Consider the following 17588-nt stretch of genomic DNA (forward strand, 5'->3'; position numbering starts at 1 on the left):
TCAAAGGTTATTGTTAATGCTCCAGCAATCTCTTCTCTTGCTTCCCATAGTAAACTGGGATATATCCTGTCCGACCCCGGGGACTTATCTATCCTGATGCTTTTTAGTAGCTCCAACACTGCTTCCTTCTCAACCGCAACATGCTCCAACACATTTCTCTATTCTACGCTAACCTCACATTCACCTAAGTCCCTCTCCCTGGTGAACACTGAAGCAAAATATTAATTTAGGACCTCCCCTACCTCCTTTGCCTCCAGACACATTTTCCCCCCTTATCCCTGAGCAGTCTTGCCCTCACCCTAGTCATTCTCTTGTTCCTCATATACGTGTAGAATGCCTTAGGGTTTTCCTTAACTCTACTTGCCAAGGCCTTCTCATGTCCCCTTCTAGCTCTCCTAAGTCCTTTCTTAGGCTCCTTCCTGGCTACCTTATAACTCTCAAGAACCCTGTCTGATCTTTGCTTCCTAAACCTTAAATATGCTTCCTCCTTCCTCTTGACTAAACCTTCCACCTCTCTTGTTAACCATGGTTCCTTCACCCTACCATCCTTTCCTTGTCTCAGTGGGACAAACCTATCTGGAACCCCATGCAAGTGGTCCCTAAACAACCTCCACATTTCTGCAGAACATTTACCAGAGAATATCTGTTCCCAGTTTACGCTCCCAAGTTCTTGCTTAATACCATTGTAATTTGCCCTCCCCCAATTAAATACTTTCCCACAATGTCTGCTCCCATCTTTGTCCATGGCTATGCTAAAGGTCAGGGAGTTGTGGTCACTATCCCCGAAATGCTCGCCTACCGAGAGGTCTTTCACCTGACCAGATTCATTGCCTAGTACCAGATCCAGCATGGCATCTCTCCTAGTCAGCCTGTCTACATACTGTGTCAGGAATCCTTCCTGTACACACCTCACAGATTCTGCCCCAAATATACCTTTTTCACTTTTGCACTACCTTTTGCCAATCAATATTAGGGAAGTTGAAGTCACCCATGCAACAACCCTGTTATTTTTGCACCTTTCCAAAATCTGCTTGCTTATCTGCTCCTCGGTGTCCTGGTGGCTATTTGGGGGCCTATAGAATACTCCCAATAGAGTGCTCCCTCCCTGTTTCTGACTTCCACCCACACTGACTCAACAGACAATCCTTCTGTGATGTCCTCCCTTCCTACAGCTGTGATACCATCCCTGATTAGCAATTCCACCCCCCCACCCCTTCTATCCCCCTTCCTTATCCCTTCTACTCCCTTCCCTATCCCTTTTGAAACATCTAAACCTCGGAACCTCAAGCAGCCACTCCTGCCCTTGTGACAGCCAAGTCTCTGTTATGGCCACAACATCATAGTTCCATCTACTGATCCATGCCATAAGTTCATCACATTTATTCTTAACATTTCTCTCATTAGGTTAAACACATCTTAACCCATCTAACTGATTACATTTATGCCCTATCCCCTGCCTGTCCCTTCTCACCTTCTCTGTACACATCTCATCTGCTTCTACACCAACTGATCCATCTTCTAATCTAACACTCCGGTTCCCATTCTCCTGCTAACAGTCTAAACCCTCCCCAACAGCTCCAGCAAAGCTGCCTGCAAAGACATTGGTCCCTCTCCAATTCAGGTGTAAACTGTCCCTTTTGTACAGGTCATACCTACCCCAGATGAGATCCCACAAATCTGAACCCCTGCCCCAACTCTTCAGCCACTCATTAGTCTGCCGTATCTTCCTATGCTTTCCCTCCCTGGCATGTGGCACAGGCAGCAATCCAGAGATTACTACCCTTGAGGTCCTGCTTTTTAGCTTCCTTCCTAACTCCCAATACTCACTCTTCAGGAGCTCATCCCTTATCTTACCCATGTCATTGGTACCAATGTGCACCATGACTTCTGCCCCACCACCACCCCACCCCCCCCCCCAAGAATGCTGTGCACTTGATCTGAGATGTCCCTGACCCTGGCAGGCAACATACCACCGAGGAGTCTCGTTCTTGTCCACAGAATCTACTGTCTGTCCCGCTAACCAATGAATCCCCTATCACTATCGCACCCCTCCTCTCCACCGGTGACTCATCCCTCCCCCAACAGCATCCAAAACTATATACTTGTTATCGAAGGAAACGGTCAGCAGGGTACCCTGTACCAAATGCCTACTCCTTTTCCCTCCCCTAATGGTCACCCAGCTACCTACATCCTGCACCCTAGATGTAACTGCCTCCTGAGAACTCTTATCTATCATCTTCCCAAATGATCCAAAGTTCATCCAGCTGCAGCTCCAGCTCCCTAACGCAGTCTGTCAGGAGCTGCAGCCGGATGCACTTCCTGCAGGTGAAGTCATCAGGAACACTGGAGGTCACCCGATTTCCCACCTCCTACAGGAGGAGCATCCTTCTGCCCTGACTGCCATTCCCACCGTTCTATACAAAGAAAATTACAAATAACAAAGAAAGGAAGAGAACCTACCAGAAGCCTCCACTCACCTACTCTACCTCGTCACACCGAAGCCTCTTTAGCCAAAACCTCAGCTCCTCACTCTAACAATGGCTGCTCTGCTTGACCCTTACTTCTTTTTATTGGCAGCTGCTGCCTAATTATCCAATTAACTAATCAACAGACCTATCAACTCAGCACAGCAACAAAAACAACAACAATGGGCCTACCTTTTAAAACTGCTTCCCGCTCTCATTCTTGTTCTCGTTCTAGTTCTTGCAGTACTTACCATGGCAACGAGACTTCCTGCTCCCATATTCGTACTACTCACCACAGCAACTGTCAATTTCGTAAAATGACTGTTTATAAAACAGAGGAAATATTGCACTACTTTCTGGTACCCAGCTGAGGTGTCCCACTGTTACATTCACTTCTTGTTCTGAAGGAGTTTCTTCTCTTGCAATGTTATTGCCATCCATCTTGGGCCCTGGATCATTCCAAAAGGTACTGTGGTGACAGAGAAGAAAAAAAATCTTGTATTTCTTGAGGGCATTAATCCAAAGTGTGTGGTGTAATCACGGTTATTGACAAAAGCCAACAAGTAGGTTCCCTTAAATAGTAACTTGATGTTTGTTGGGGATAAATGTAGCTAGTACATAAAGGATTATTCCTTGACTCTCCTTCAGAGTTACAAAGTTAGAAAATAACTTTTATTAACTTAGAAAATAAGAAATAACTTTTGCTAACTTGCAAAACTTAAACAAAACTGTACCAGTTTAAGAAAATTCTAGTATTATAATTAATTTGAGAAATAATATGTTTTTTGACAATCAAATGGAATTTCTTTTAATTTTTCAGGATAAGAATTGAATTTCATTGCAGTAATACACATTGCCATTAGTATTATAATTGCTATTTTATTGAGAGTGAACTTTTACCACTTGTGATATACTTTTGCTTAAAATTATTCTATTATAAAATCATTAAAATGTTGTACAATTAACCAGAGGAACTGTATACATTTTGCAAGGCATTCTAAATTGATTAGATTGCTGTTTCTTTTAGAGCACAGTAAAACTTCATTTATATTTGTACAAAACAAGACAGTGCAAAAAAATTACAATCATGGTAGTGCAAGAGGTGGTCTGTAGTGTTCTGTTGCTGAGGCAGGATTTGGCTTGTGCAAGTCGGTTCACTGATCTCTCAAGTGTGCATGGAAACGCCAATAATCCACCATCTGACCATCGTCTGGCTCACTAAGTGATGTTTGCCATGCTCTCCATCCACTCACTGGGGCCCTGGTTCTCACACCCCCTTGAACTCACCTGGTTCTGTTGGCTATGCTCCCTCAAATAAAAAGCTGGTAACATCTTTTTAAAAAGTGAATTAAAAGTGTGTTGGAGTATTAACAAAATATCATCTAGTAGTCCGGAAAATCAGCTGGTCTGGCACAACCAGAGTCTCAAGTGGGCCAGATTAACGGAGTTTTACTTTACTATTTCAGAGAAGACTAGGGAAATTATCCCCAGTGTTGGGTTGTTAACTCACTGCTGTTTGCATAAGCTTGTCATACCCAAGTTGGTTGTCATGTTTCCCACAAAACAATGGGGACTCTATCTTAAAATTATATCATTTGGGGCATAGCTGAGTTTATGAAAAAAGCTATACAGATGTAACTTGTTTCCTTCTGTTGGAGATATGAGTTTAAATTATGGAAGTAGATTTCTCAAAGTTAGTCCAGGCACACAGTGCACACTTTCATAGTTACTGCATCTTTAAACACGATGGATGTTCGACCATTGTTTACCAGAATTAATAAAACACTGAAACAGAATACCACAGAACTCGGAGCAAAGAATTACAGATGCTGGAAATCTGAAATAAAAAGAAAATAATGTGATATTCAGCAGGTTAAGTATGTCTCTGATCTAAAAGGTGAACTCTATTTTTCTCTCTCCACAGATGCTGTCTGATCTGCTGAGTATCCCCAGCATTTTCTGTATTTACATCTGTTTTGTTCTGTTTAAGAGACAAGTAATTTTGTCTCCCTTATCCAGGCATTTATTATTTGTTTTCATTCTGAAGTATTTTGTGCAGTTTCTACATTTCAACCTCTTCATTTCTCAAACCTATTTCTGAATTATTTACATGATTTTGAAAGATTTTGCCTAACTTATAAAGGAATTTGATGATGAAATAGAAAGCCATCTATCAGAGTTTGTCACTGGTGCAATGATTGATGCCTTTAAGAATATAAGAGCTTGAAACAGAAGCGGGCTATTCAACCCTTTGTGCCTGCTCCACCACTCATTAAGATCATGGCGGATCCTTCCTGCACTCACCCCATGCCCCACTGATTCCCATATTTTCCAAAATTCTATCAATCTCTGTCTTGAATGTGCTCAGTGACTGAATTTCCTTGGATGAGGAACAAGAGAGTACTGGTGCTGGCTGTGAGAGAGGGGTGAAACATAGTTGGTCGATCTGTATGAAGCAGATTTAAATAAAAAGAGACTCTTCCATTTTTACCAGCACCTTACTCCCCTTCTGACAGCACCCTCCCATGCAACTGGCTGTTAACCTCTCCCCTCTCCAGTCTCTGTATATATGGCATGATCTGTCTGGATGGCACACGAAACTAAAGCTTTTCACTGTATCCCGATACATGTGACAATAATAAACCAATAACTCAAGTTTATTGTCATGGGCATACATACCCAGGGTATAAGTGCTATAAAAATTTGCTTTTTGCAGCAGCTGCACAGTACATTACAAACATGACAAACATAAATTACATAAACTTAGATTAACATAAATAATATGTAACTTGTACGACAAAATAAACAAAAGTAGATATAACGACATTAGTTGAGGGAAATATAGCCCGAGGTAGAATTAGGGTTTTTCAAGTCAGTTCAAGAACCTGATGGCAGTGGGGAAGAAGCTGTTGTTGAACCTTGAGGTGTGGGTCTTCAGGCTCCTGTACCTCCTGCCTGATGACAGCAATGAGAAGAAGGCATGGCCCGGATGGTGAGGGTCCTTGATGATGATGTCAACTTCCTGAGACATCGCCTCTTGTAGATGTCCTCGGTGGTGGGGATAGCTGTACCCATGGTGGAACTGCCAACTGGAATACCAAAGCCAGTTCTTTGAGCTGAACCAGTAATTCACTTGGAGCAACAAACAGTCCGCTGAAGGAACTCAGCAGGTCGAGCAGCACCTGTGGGAGGAAAGGAATTGCCGACTTTTTGGGTCGAAACCCTGCATCAGGACTGGATAATCCGTTTGTTCTTCTTCAGATTTAATGTACAGCAACCGGTGCCCCACCCCTTGCCCCTTGGGTGAGGAGACCCCTTCTTCTTTCATTCCTGAATGGCCAACAATTTTTTCCTGAGACCATGCTGCTTAGTTATAGACCCACCTCACTTAGGGTAAGTATTTTCCTTTCATCTATCCTGTACAACATTGTAAAAAATTTTGAGTATTTCAATGAAATCATCTCTTCTAAACTCAAGAGAGTGTGGGCCTAGTCTGCTGAAACTTGAAAAAATATTTCATAGGTTCAGCGAATGGGTATAACTGTACAAATAAATTTCAGTGTAGCCAAAATGTAAAGGAACTCACTTCAGCAAGACAAAATATTTGGTTGTTGACCTTAGTTGGTGGGGATGGGGGAGTGAACATAACCCTGTCCTTGTCAACAGAGCTGCTGTCGAGATGGTCAACAGCTTCAAGTTACTTGGCATCCATGTCACCAGCAACCTCACCTGGGTCCTTCACACTGATGCAGTGATCAAGAAAGCACATTTGTGTATTTACTTAAGTGTCTGAGAAGATTTGGCAGGTTCATGAGGATTCTCTCAAACTTCTACAGTACGTTACAGAAAGTATCCTGATGGATTGCATCTCAGCCTGGTAAGCTTTAGACCGATGGAACCTGCGGGGAGTGGTAAACACTGCCCAGTCCATCATAGGCTCATCACTTCCTTCTATCCAGTCCATCTTCATGGTCCTTTGCTTCAGGAAGACTAATAGTTTCGTCAAGGATGCCTGCCACCCTGACCATTCCCTTTTCTCTCTTCTACCTTTTAAGAAAAGATACAGGAGTTTGAAAGCCCAGACATCCAGACCTAACAGCTACTTCCCCACTGCAGAACCAATCACCTCTTTTACATCCCCTTCTCAGTGGTGTTACCATGTTCTCAAACTCTTAATTCTACCTCTCTCGGTTATTCTGTTATTGTCACTTTAGCATTTCTTTTTGCACTACTTCAGATTGCACTCCAATCTTTGCACCGTTCTGCTGTGTTGCACTCATCGCTGTATTTATTGTTGTATTTATTATTATCGTATATACTGTTTACTCTATGAGCTTCATGCGAGCAAGGAATTTCATTGCACCCTGCTAACAATAAACTAATCTGAATCTGAAAAGGATGGAACTGAGTACTTTCAAAACGGTGAAAAGCAAGAAGCAATGATCCAAAAGAGATTTTGGCCGGAGGGTGTTGTCCATATTCATAAATACAGATATAATCACAAGGCTTTGGGAAGTGTTGGCCTTTATATCAAGAGGACTAGATACCAAGAGGGAAAGCCTGCAGTGTACCCAAACCACACCAGGACAATTGGGCGCAGTTCTGGCTAGAGCTTGTGTACACAACCCAAACTTGAGGCGACACATTGATATACCTTGGGTTCAGATATCAAAAATTCATGTACTTGGGCTCAGGAAGGATTCGGATCAAGTTTTACTTTTATACCTGAGCGGGCCTCTCATTTTGGGCCCAACTCTTTTGTCCTTGGAAGGAGCACAGTTGCAGACTCCTAGAGTTAAGTTACAAGGAGGGATTACACGAAAGCTATATTCGCTGAAATTTCAAAGCGTAAATGGTGATTCACTTAAAATTTTAAAGTTATTAAGGATCAATAGGAGGGAAGCAATTTCTGTTGGGGAGGCAGAATTAGTGGTGTTGTTGAGCTTTTTGGGAGTGAGTTTTGGAAACACTTCCACATGCGGGGAGTGGGAGACATTTGGAACTGATCCACTAAGAGCAGCTGATGCCAGCGCTGAAATTGATGGACTTTTGATAACCAAGGATGTGAAAAGAGATAGGGAAAGGTGGGCATATGGAATAAGGTCACAAATTAGCCACGTCCTCATTGGACAGCAGTAAAGCCCAAACCCATTCCATTAACAAGCAGCAATTTGCAAAGTCTCAAAGTAACAATGCAGTATTTCCAAAATTCTTCCCAAGTTTGATGAGTGGTGCATTCCAGCATCATCATTGTTGTTGAGACTTTCTGTTTTTTATTCTGTAAAACTTTTTAAAGAAAAAGTTTACCCTGTAGCGGTTGCTACCGCGGAATAAAACAAGACTCTACTCGGAGGATTGCCAAACAGAACTGGTTTATTTTCCCGCCTTGCGCGGGCCCTTTAAGGGAGAATGTTCCCGCCCAAAACAACCGGTAATGACGTAAGTCCTACGTCATCAGGACTTTCCCACGCGTGGGTTCTCCCCGTCGCTCGGAAAGACGAGGCCCGCCGCCATCTTGGGCCTCGTCGCTCCGATGCCGCGCGACCCGACTACTGAGCCGGTTCGCCCGACTAGACGGTGAGTCGCCACACAACCCCCCCCCCCCCCCCCCAGAACCGGCGATACAGTCCCCAAGGTCCGTGGGCTGTGCCAGCTGCCGCTTAAGGGGGCGGCCTCTGCGTCGCGGCGTGGCAACCTCGACAGGCTGTTGCAGATCCAAATGGGCCGGTTTGAGGCGGTCCGCCGTGAAAACCTGTTCCCTGCCTCCAATGTCCAAAATAAAAGTGGATCCGTTATTCCGTATGACTCGGAACGGTCCCTCATATGGTCGTTGCAGTGGCGCCTGAGGTGTGCCCCTGCGAACGAAAACAAACTTACAGTCCTGTAGTTCCTTGGGCTGGCAGGATGGGGCTTGACCGTGCCGTGAGGTGGGAATCAGGGCCAAGTCGCCAAGCTTCTAGCGCAGTCTTTGTAGGACTGCTGGGGGTTGTTCCCCTTGGTCCCGGAGGGCAGGTATGAAATCCCCGGGGACAACTAGTGGCGCCCCGTATACAAGCTCAGCTGACGAAGTGCGGAGGTCTTCTTTGGGGGCAGTGCGTATGCCGAGCAGGACCCAAGGCAGCTCGTCAACCCAGTTAGGACCCTTCAGGCGGGCCATCAAGGCCGATTTCAGATGGCCGTGAAAACGTTCCACCAACCCGTTTGATTGAGGATGGTAGGCCGTGGTGGTGTGCAGCTGCGTCCCTAGCAGTTTCGCTAATGCAGCCCAGAGACTGGAAGTGAATTGGGTGCCTCTGTCTGAAGTGATGTGGGCCGGAACGCCAAAACGTGAGACCCAAGTTGTGAGCAGCGCCCGGGCGCAGGAATCAGTGGTGATGTCAGTCAGGGGGGTTGCCTCAGGCCACCTCGTGAACCGGTCCACGATGGTAAGGAGGTACCGGGCTCCTCTTGAAACCGGCAGAGGGCCCACGAGGTCGACGTGTATGTGGTCGAACCTCCTACGGGTAGGCTCGAACTGCTGTGGTGGGACCTTGGTGTGTCGCTGGATTTTTGACGTCTGGCAGTGCGGACAAGTCCTGGCCCACTCACTGACCTGTTTGCGCAGGCCATGCCAGACAAACTTGCTGGCGACCAAGCGGACAGTAGATCTGATGGACGGGTGCGCCAACCCATGTACCGAGTCAAAAACGCGTCTCCGCCAGGCTGCAGGGACTATAGGGAGGGGCTGACCAGTCGCAACGTCGCAAAGTAGGGTCCGCTGACCTGGACCAACCAAGAAATCTCGGAGCTGCAGACCCGAGACTGCGGTTCTGTAGCTGGGCAGTTCGTCGTCGGCTTGCTGTGCGTCAGCTAGGGCTGTGTAGTTGACACCCAAGGATAGGTTGTGGATGGTTGGTCTGGAAAGTGCATCAGCAATGACATTATCCTTTCCGGAGACATGTTGGATGTCAGTTGTGAACTCGGAAATGTAGGATAAATGTCTCTGCTGACGAGCTGACCAGGGATCGGAGACTTTGGAGAAGGCAAAGAACAGAGGCTTATGATCGGTGAAAGCGGTGAAAGGCCTGCCTTCTAGAAAGTATCGGAAATGCCGGACCGCCAAATACAGCGCTAGAAGTTCCCGATCAAAAGCGCTGTACTTCAGTTCGGGCAGTCTAAGGTGCTTGCTGAAAAATGCCAAGGGTTGCCAGCGGCCTTCGAGCAGCTGTTCCAGTACCCCACCCACCGCGGTGTTGGACGCGTCTACCGTGAGGGCAGTCGGGACGTCAGTCCTGGGGTGTACCAGCATCGTGGCGTCTGCCAGGGCATCTTTGGCCTTAACGAAAGCAGCCGCAGCCTCGTCAGTCCAGGTGATGTCCTTGCCCTTACCAGCCAGCAGCGAGAACAGAGGGCACATGATACGGGCTGCTGCAGGGATGAAACGATGGTAAAAGTTGACCATCCCAAGGAATTCCTGTAGGCCTTTGACTGTGTCGGGGCGGGCAAAATGGCGGATAGCATCCACCTTGGCGGGTAGGGGTGTTGCCCCGTCGCTGGTGATTTTGTGGCCAAGGAAATCGATAGAGTCAAGTCCGAATTGGCACTTGGACAGGTTGATCGTGAGGCCGAAATCGCGGAGGCGGGAATACAGCTGGCGGAGGTGGGAAAGGTGTTCCTGGCGGTTACGGCTGGCGATCAGTATGTCGTCCAAGTAAATGAACACGAAGTCCAGGTCTCGGCCTACCGCGTCCATCAGCCGCTGGAAGGTCTGCGCGGCGTTCTTAAGGCCGAACGGCATCCGAAGGAATTCGAACAGGCCGAATGGGGTGATAATCGCAGTTTTGGGGACGTCATCTGGATGGACCGGGATTTGGTGGTATCCCCTAACAAGGTCCACTTTGGAAAAGATGCGGGCCCTGTGTAAGTTCGCTGCGAAGTCCTGGATGTGAGGGATGGGATAGCGGTCCGGGGTGGTGGCGTCATTCAGCCTACGGTAGTCGCCGCAGGGCCTCCACCCTCCGGTGGCTTTGGGGACCATGTGCAGGGGGGAGGCCCAGGGGCTGTCTGACCTGCGAACAATCCCCAGCTCCTCCATGTGACGGAACTCTTCCTTTGCCAGGCGGAGCTTGTCTGGAGGTAATCATCGTGCTCGGGCATGAAGGGGTGGCCCTGTGGTAATGATGTGGTGTCGTACCCCGTGTGTGGGCCTAGAGTTTGTAAACGAAGGTGCCAAAATCGATGGGAATTCGGCTAGGAGCTTGGCGAAATCGTCGCCAGAAAGGGAAATGGAGTCCAGGCGCGGGGCTGGTGGGCTGATTTCTCCCAGGGGATAGGTCCGAAGAGTGCTAGAGTGGACTAACCGCTTCTGTCGCAGGTCGACTAACAGGTTGTGGGCCCGAAGGAAATCGGCTCCTAAGAGTGGTCGGGTGACGGTGGCAAGGGTAAAGGTCCAGGTAAAACAGCTGCCGCCAAAGTGTAATTGAAGCGTACGGGTGCCAAAAGACCGTATCGTTGTACCGTTGGCGGCATTGAGTAGAGGACCTGGTGGCCTGTCACGAGTGTCGTGGCCTGTCGGGGGCAAAATATTGACCTCCACTCCAGTATCAACGAGGAAAGGCCGTCCAGATTTCTTGTCCTGAACGAATAGGAGGCTCTGTCGGCGGCCAGCCACCGTAGCCATCAGCGGCGGCTGGCCCTGGCGTTTCCCTGAAACTTGCAGGGTGGGCGGCATCGACGGGCCTCCGCACCCCACCTCTGATGGTAGAAGCACAGCTGGTCACCCGTGTCGTCGTCTGCGTTCCTGGGGCGTGGTTGCTCGGTTGCTGGGGCCGGGCGAGGCGGGCGTTGGGCTCACGGCCTAGTGATTTGACTGACGGACGAACCGCTCTCGCGCTTGGCCCTCCACAGAACATCTGCCCGGGCGGCCACCTCACGGGGATTGCTGAAGTCGGCGTCAGCTAACAACAAGTGGATGTCATCGGGGAACTGTTCGAGGAAGGCCTGTTCGAACATCAGGCATGGCTTGTGACCCTCGGCCAATGCCAGCATCTCATTCATTAGGGCGGATGGGGATCTGTCCCCCAGGCCATCCTGATGAAGCAGGCAGGCGGCGCGCTCACGACGGGAGAGGCCGAAGGTCCGGATCAAAAGGTCTTTGAAAGCCGGGTACTTATCTTCCTCCGGAGGCGACTGGATGAAGTCTCCAACCTGGGCGGCTGTCTCCTGGTCCAGAGAGCTAACCACATGGTAGTACTTCGTGGAGTCGGAGGTGATCTGCCGAAGGTGGAATTGCGCTTCGGCCTGTGTAAACCAGACACTGGGCCGAAGTGTCCAAAAGGTGGGCAGCTTGAGGGCCACTGCATTGGCTGCTGCGCTGTCGTTCATTTTGCGGGTCCAAAAGCCATTTGGACTGTCAGGGTCACCAATGTAGCGGTTGCTACCGCGGAATAAAACAAGACTCTACTCGGAGGATTGCCAAACAGAACTGGTTTATTTTCCCGCCTTGCGCGGGCCCTTTAAGGGAGAATGTTCCCGCCCAAAACAACCGGTAATGACATAAGTCCTACGTCATCAGGACTTCCCCGCGCGCGGGTTCTCCCCGTCGCTCGGAAAGACGAGGCCCGCCGCCATCTTGGGCCTCGTCGCTCCGACGCCGCGCGACCCGACTGCCGAGCCGGTTCGCCCGACTAGACGGTGAGTCGCCACAACCCTGTATTTATTGTTTTAGGCACTAAAATTACTTCTGTGCACTATAAAACTGTCAACGTCACAGGTTTCTTTAAATCTTTTGAAGGATAGACTAGCCTAGTACTTACTAGATATCTGTAAGTTGATAAGAATTCCTTTGGGTAGGATCAACCCACTGATGGCAGCATTAGTTATTTGACTGAGATTAATGATTAGAATTTCAGTAGCACCATGATGTTGGTGTGCTGCACAGTATTTGTTAACTCAAGGTGAAGTTCCCCTTTATAGGGAAAGTGAGCAAAGTTTTATCCCCTTGGATTAGTGCAGAAGAGTTGAGCTACCAATCCATTACAAAATTTGCTTCTGATGTACCTTGTTATTGTCATGCTGACATGGAAATTGACAGTAGCATCTGCTTTCTTTTCCCACTCTGCTACTCTTCATGATTGAAGACTGACACTACTGGATGACATAAGCTAGCAATCAAAGGAGATTAATGTCAAAAAAACTGCCAGATTTGGGGGTCTGAAATAAAAACAAACTGAAAACACTCAGCAGCTCAGGTAGGATCTGTGGGAAAAGAAACAGTTAACATTTGACCAGGAGTCCTGGACCTGAAAGGTTAACTCTGTTTCTTGATGTACCGAGGGATCTTGGGGTCCAAGTCCATAACTCCCTGAAAGTGGCTGCACGGGTCTATAGGGTGGTTAAGAAGGTGTATGGCATGCTTGCCCTTATTAATCAAGGCATTGAGTTCAAGAGTCAGGAAGTTATGTTGCAGCTTTATAAAACACTGGTTGAGCCACATCTGGAGTATTGCATTCAGTTCTGGTTGCCCCATTATAGGAAGGATGTGGAGGCTATGGAGATGGTGCAGATGACGTTTACCAGGTTGCTGCCTGGATTAGAAGGTTTTAGCTGTAAGAAGAAGTTGGACAAACTTGGGTTGTTTTCTCTGGGGCAGCAGAGCTTGAGGGGAAACCTGATAGAAGCTCACAAAATTATGAGAGGCAAAGGTAGACAGCTGGTATCTTTTTCCCAGGGTCAGAATGTCTAATACTAGAAGGCATGCATTTAAGGTGAGAGGGGGAATTCAAAGGAGATGTGTGGGGCAGGTTTTTTTACACAGAGAGTGGTGGATGCCTGGAATGTGCTGCCAGGACAGGTGATGGAGGCAGATTCAATAGAGGCATTAAAGAGGTTCTTAGATAGGCACATGAATGTGCAGAGAATGGAGGGATACAGACATTGTGCAGGCAGAAGGGATTAGGTGTCATTAGTTTAATTAGTTCAGCACAGCATCATGGGCCGAAGGGACTGTTCCTGTGCTCTACTGTTCTATGTTTCTCTTTCTTCGGATGCTGCCTGACCTGCTGAGTATTTCCAGCATTTTCAGTTCTTAAACCAAATGAGCTGGAATCTTACTATGCTGGATCATTCAACATGAGCCCAGCATTCACTCCATCACATATCCACCTTTGCCAATAGAAATTCCAGCTTCCATACTGGCATCAGCTGAAGTTACCAGTGGCATGTGCCACCTTCTCAGCTGTGTTCATGGGACCACATGAACTTCCACAGGCTTTCTGGCTCTGAGGCAGGGAAATCTGCCTGCTGATTCTGTGTGGACTTAAACCTGGTGTATGCCTTGTCACTGCTGTTCAAATGGATAGGGGACATCAACCCCCAGGAGAAAGATTTTTTTTATTAGAGACGCTAGAGACTGCAGATGCTGGAATCTGGAGCAACGACAATCTGCTGGAGGAACTCAGCGGATCGAGCAGCATCTGTTTGTCGATGGAATTGTCAGTATTTTGGGTTGAAACCCTGCATCAGGACTGTTTATTATTTAAGTTGATTTTCGTGTTTTCAATGAGCTTTTCATTTCTGAGTGACACATTAACTGTTTCCCTTCCCACAGATGCTGTGTGACCAATTGAGTTTTTCCAGCATTTTCTGTTTTTATTTCAGATTTCCAGCATCTGCAGTTTTTTTAAAATTTTCATTTGTGAATCTGTTTTAGCGTTAAATGTAAAAAAAAGATTTTTTTTTAACAGATCCATCTGCTTGTGAATGTCAAAAACACATGCAAATAGTAACGCTGATAGCTGGTGAGACTGGTGGATGGAAGGGAGGCCTCACCGCCTGTCAAAGCAGTTTTATGAGTGCATCAGGCTGCCTGCTGAGACACTCCCTGTGCTGTACTCAGACACACTGAAATGCCAAGCTGTCAACAGAAGACATCACCCACAGCCAGACAGGAAGATCTGCCCCAGTGATTAAAAACATTCCACCCCTCAAACCTGCCCCGCTAATCAATCTGATCAAGGTTGACCAATGCTGGCCTCAACTCTTCTTCTGCCCCAGTTCCCCATGACCCTCGATTCCTCGACCTCTTAAATATATACCCATCTCCACCTTAAATATACCTAATATATTTAAAAGCATATTTATGTAAGGAAAATATTTTTAAAAATGTATATGTGGCAGTAGTTTAATGAATGATTCACCCATTGTTGACGGGTGAATCAACCATCAGGCGGAAGATGTAAAAGCTTGAGAACAAATACCACCAGGCTCAAGGACAGCTTCTCTCCAGCTGTTATCAGACTCTTAAATGAACCTCTTATATGCTAAAGATGAACTCTTGATCTCTCAATCTACCTCGTCATGGCCCTTGCACTTTATTGTCTACCTGCGCTGCACTTTCTCTGTAACTGTAACACTATATTCTACATTCTTTTTTTTCCTTTTGTATTACCTCGATGTACTTATGGGTGGAATGATCTGCCCAGATGGCATGCAAACGAAAGCTTTTCACTGTAGCTCAGTACATGTGACAATAATAATGTCAATTACCAATTAACTTGGCACACTTGGAACTTTGGTGCCAGACCAGCAGATTTTTCCAGACTCTTGAACGTTCCAATGCACACTTAGTTCACTTTTTTTGGGATGTTACACAGTAGAATAATAAACGTTACAGTGAACCCAGTAAGTTTAAGAAGGTGCATTAAACAAGGCCCCAGTAACTTTCAAGGGAGTGAGGGGAACAGAACCAGGTGAGTTTCAAGTGAGTATGGGAACAGGAGCCCTGGTGAGATTAAAGGGAGCATAGGAACCAGGGCCCTGGTGAGTTGGAAGGAAGCACAACAAACATCACCAGGTGAGCCAGATACTGAACCAATGCAATTTCTAAATAATCAACAGTGATTATCAAGTTTTACTGTACACAGTAAAGAGTCCAACTGCAATTCATGCAAACCTTTAGAGTCAGCAGGCAAAGACAAATTTCTCCTTTAACCCAAACAGGTTTTGAATGGGGGGGGAGGGGGGTGGAAATAGAATCATTTGTGATAAAGCTCAATCACCCTACTCTCCTCAGTGAAATTCAGTGCGTCTAATATATAATTCTGGTTTATTTCAATCAAAGTATTGTGTGTAGTTTGCTGTGAAAAATGTGCTACCTGGGCCTTGAGTTGGCTAATCAAAGTATAAAAGGCTTGTCATTGGAGCTTTGTATTCCACCCATTTCAAGAGGGCTCAGGACAGCACTAGGTTATAAAGTACGTCATCTGGGTGGTGAGTTTTCCTCCAGTGCATCACGTTGCAGTGGTTATTGCAGCAGGTTCCCAACTGATCCTTTGCATGAGTTTATTTCATTGGAGTGAGGAGTCCTATGGCCAAACTGACAGCATGGCATCAACTAATGAGAAGCATTAAAGCACTTCCTTTGCATAGACAGGTTTCACAGCAAACATGGAATGAAGAATTCAGTTTCTCTTCCACCTGTGTAACAGGTGAAATAAGCAGCAGGGGTAGCTAAGTGAGTGATCTTGTGAGGAGCCACTATATAACGATTATTGAACACACAAGTTGCATTATCTTGGCAGTTTCCCAGTTGCACAGTTCTGTGGATTCAATGGGTTAACTTCCACTGCTGCTTTGTTTTTCACAAAGCAGTTCTACATTTATTGAGTAATAATTATAAATGCAAAACTTTCATCTTAAACAGAGAATAATTAAATGCAGATAATCTAGTGCTCTTTGATATCATTATGCATTTTCTGCAGTGGGCTATCTTCTTCCTTCTCACTCTCTACCCCACCTCTGTCTCTCCTTCCTCCCTGTCTCTCCCCGCCTCTCTGTCGCTCCTCCACCTCTGTCTCTCCCCCACTCCGTCTCTCCCCCCCTGTCTCTCCTCCCCTCCCTGTCTCTTTGCCCACTTCCCCCTTCCCTCTCTCTTCCCCCTCCCCTCTCTTCTCCCCTCTCTTCTCCCCTCCCTTCCCCCTCCCCTCTTCCCCTCCCTCCTCTCCCCCTTTTCACCACATTCCCACCCCTCTCCCCTCTATCCCCTCCCCCTCTACCAGCCCTCTGCCCCCTCCACCCTTCCCTCCCTCTCCCCTCCTGCCTTCTCCCCCTCCTCTTTCCCACCTCTCCCCCCTCCTCATACCCACCTCCCTGCTCCCTTACCTTCCCACTCCCTTTCTCCACTCCTGCCCTCTCTTCCCTTTCCTTTCTGTAATTGCATCCTTCTCTCATTTTCCTGTTTCTCTCTCTTCTTTCCCTCCCCCTTTTCTCTCCCCTGTTTCAAGAACCTGTAGATAACCCTGCGAGAGTCAGGTGTGCTTTTATTTTGACCCTCTTTGTAATACGGCCTGTTTTCTGTTGTTGAAGGGGCTGCAAGCGTAAGTTAGAGGAAGATGGAGCTGCCAGCGATTCCAGCAAGCTCTCCAGCAATGAGGACGACAGCAGTTCGGAAGCTGATGAGATGGCAGCAGCGCTCGAAGCGGAGCTGAACGATTTCATTTGACGCCGGTGTGGGTAGACGATTTACTTAATGTGACAGATCTTGGACTAAAGACCCTGGAATGTTGTAAAATTTTTTGTCACCTTAGAAACTTTATGCCAGAACCAGTAACCAGATTTCAAAACTGAAACTTCATGCTTTTTACAAGGGAACAATATTCTTAGGTTTTTTTTCTTATTTTAAATGTAAAAATATTGGGTTGGGCTGGAATAAGAGGGGGGCTGGTAAAGGGGGCTGGGGGGGAATATTTCTGGAATGTAGTACTATTACATTGGGTTGGTGTAATAAGCCAAAGAATGTAGGGATCATCGGCAACTCTGTACGAGAGTAAAAACTGTGTGATCTGTTGACATCAAGTAAATTCTTCATTGACCCTCTTGTGAAGGGTTTAGTGACGTTTGACTGTGGGCGTGAGCTATCAGTTTTTTGGGTGGGTGGGCAAGGGCTCCCAAGATTCGATTCAGTAACTAGTTTGTTGCATTTCATGGTTTTTAAAGAGAGGTTGGGTTGCAGACTAGTTGGGTTCTTCAGAAGAACATTGTGTAGATTTTTATTCTAAACTCCTGTGTAACGAGTGATTCTGGCACAGTGTGCTGTGCGACCATCAGCTACCATAAGCTTGTTTCCCCTCCATCCATTATCAATTT

The 17588-nt window shown here is 46.9% G+C and overlaps 1 protein-coding gene across 2 annotated transcripts in view; it reads left to right on the forward strand.

The window, feature by feature from the left end:
• ctdp1 (CTD (carboxy-terminal domain, RNA polymerase II, polypeptide A) phosphatase, subunit 1) overlaps nucleotides 1–17144 on the forward strand; it is a 269441-nt gene extending 252297 nt beyond the window's left edge. The window contains exon 13 of one of the 2 annotated variants that reach the window (XM_052023722.1): nucleotides 16809–17144. In XM_052023722.1, coding sequence (XP_051879682.1) covers nucleotides 16809–16944 — 136 coding nt within the window. In that variant the 3' untranslated portion in view covers nucleotides 16945–17144. The remainder of the gene's footprint in view (nucleotides 1–16808) is intronic. The other variant, XM_052023723.1, reaches the window with a different exon arrangement.
• The last annotated feature ends 444 nt before the right edge of the window (nucleotides 17145–17588 follow it).

The sequence above is a fragment of the Pristis pectinata genome, chromosome 9, assembly GCF_009764475.1.
Source record: "Pristis pectinata isolate sPriPec2 chromosome 9, sPriPec2.1.pri, whole genome shotgun sequence".
NCBI classification, from domain to species: domain Eukaryota; kingdom Metazoa; phylum Chordata; class Chondrichthyes; order Rhinopristiformes; family Pristidae; genus Pristis; species Pristis pectinata.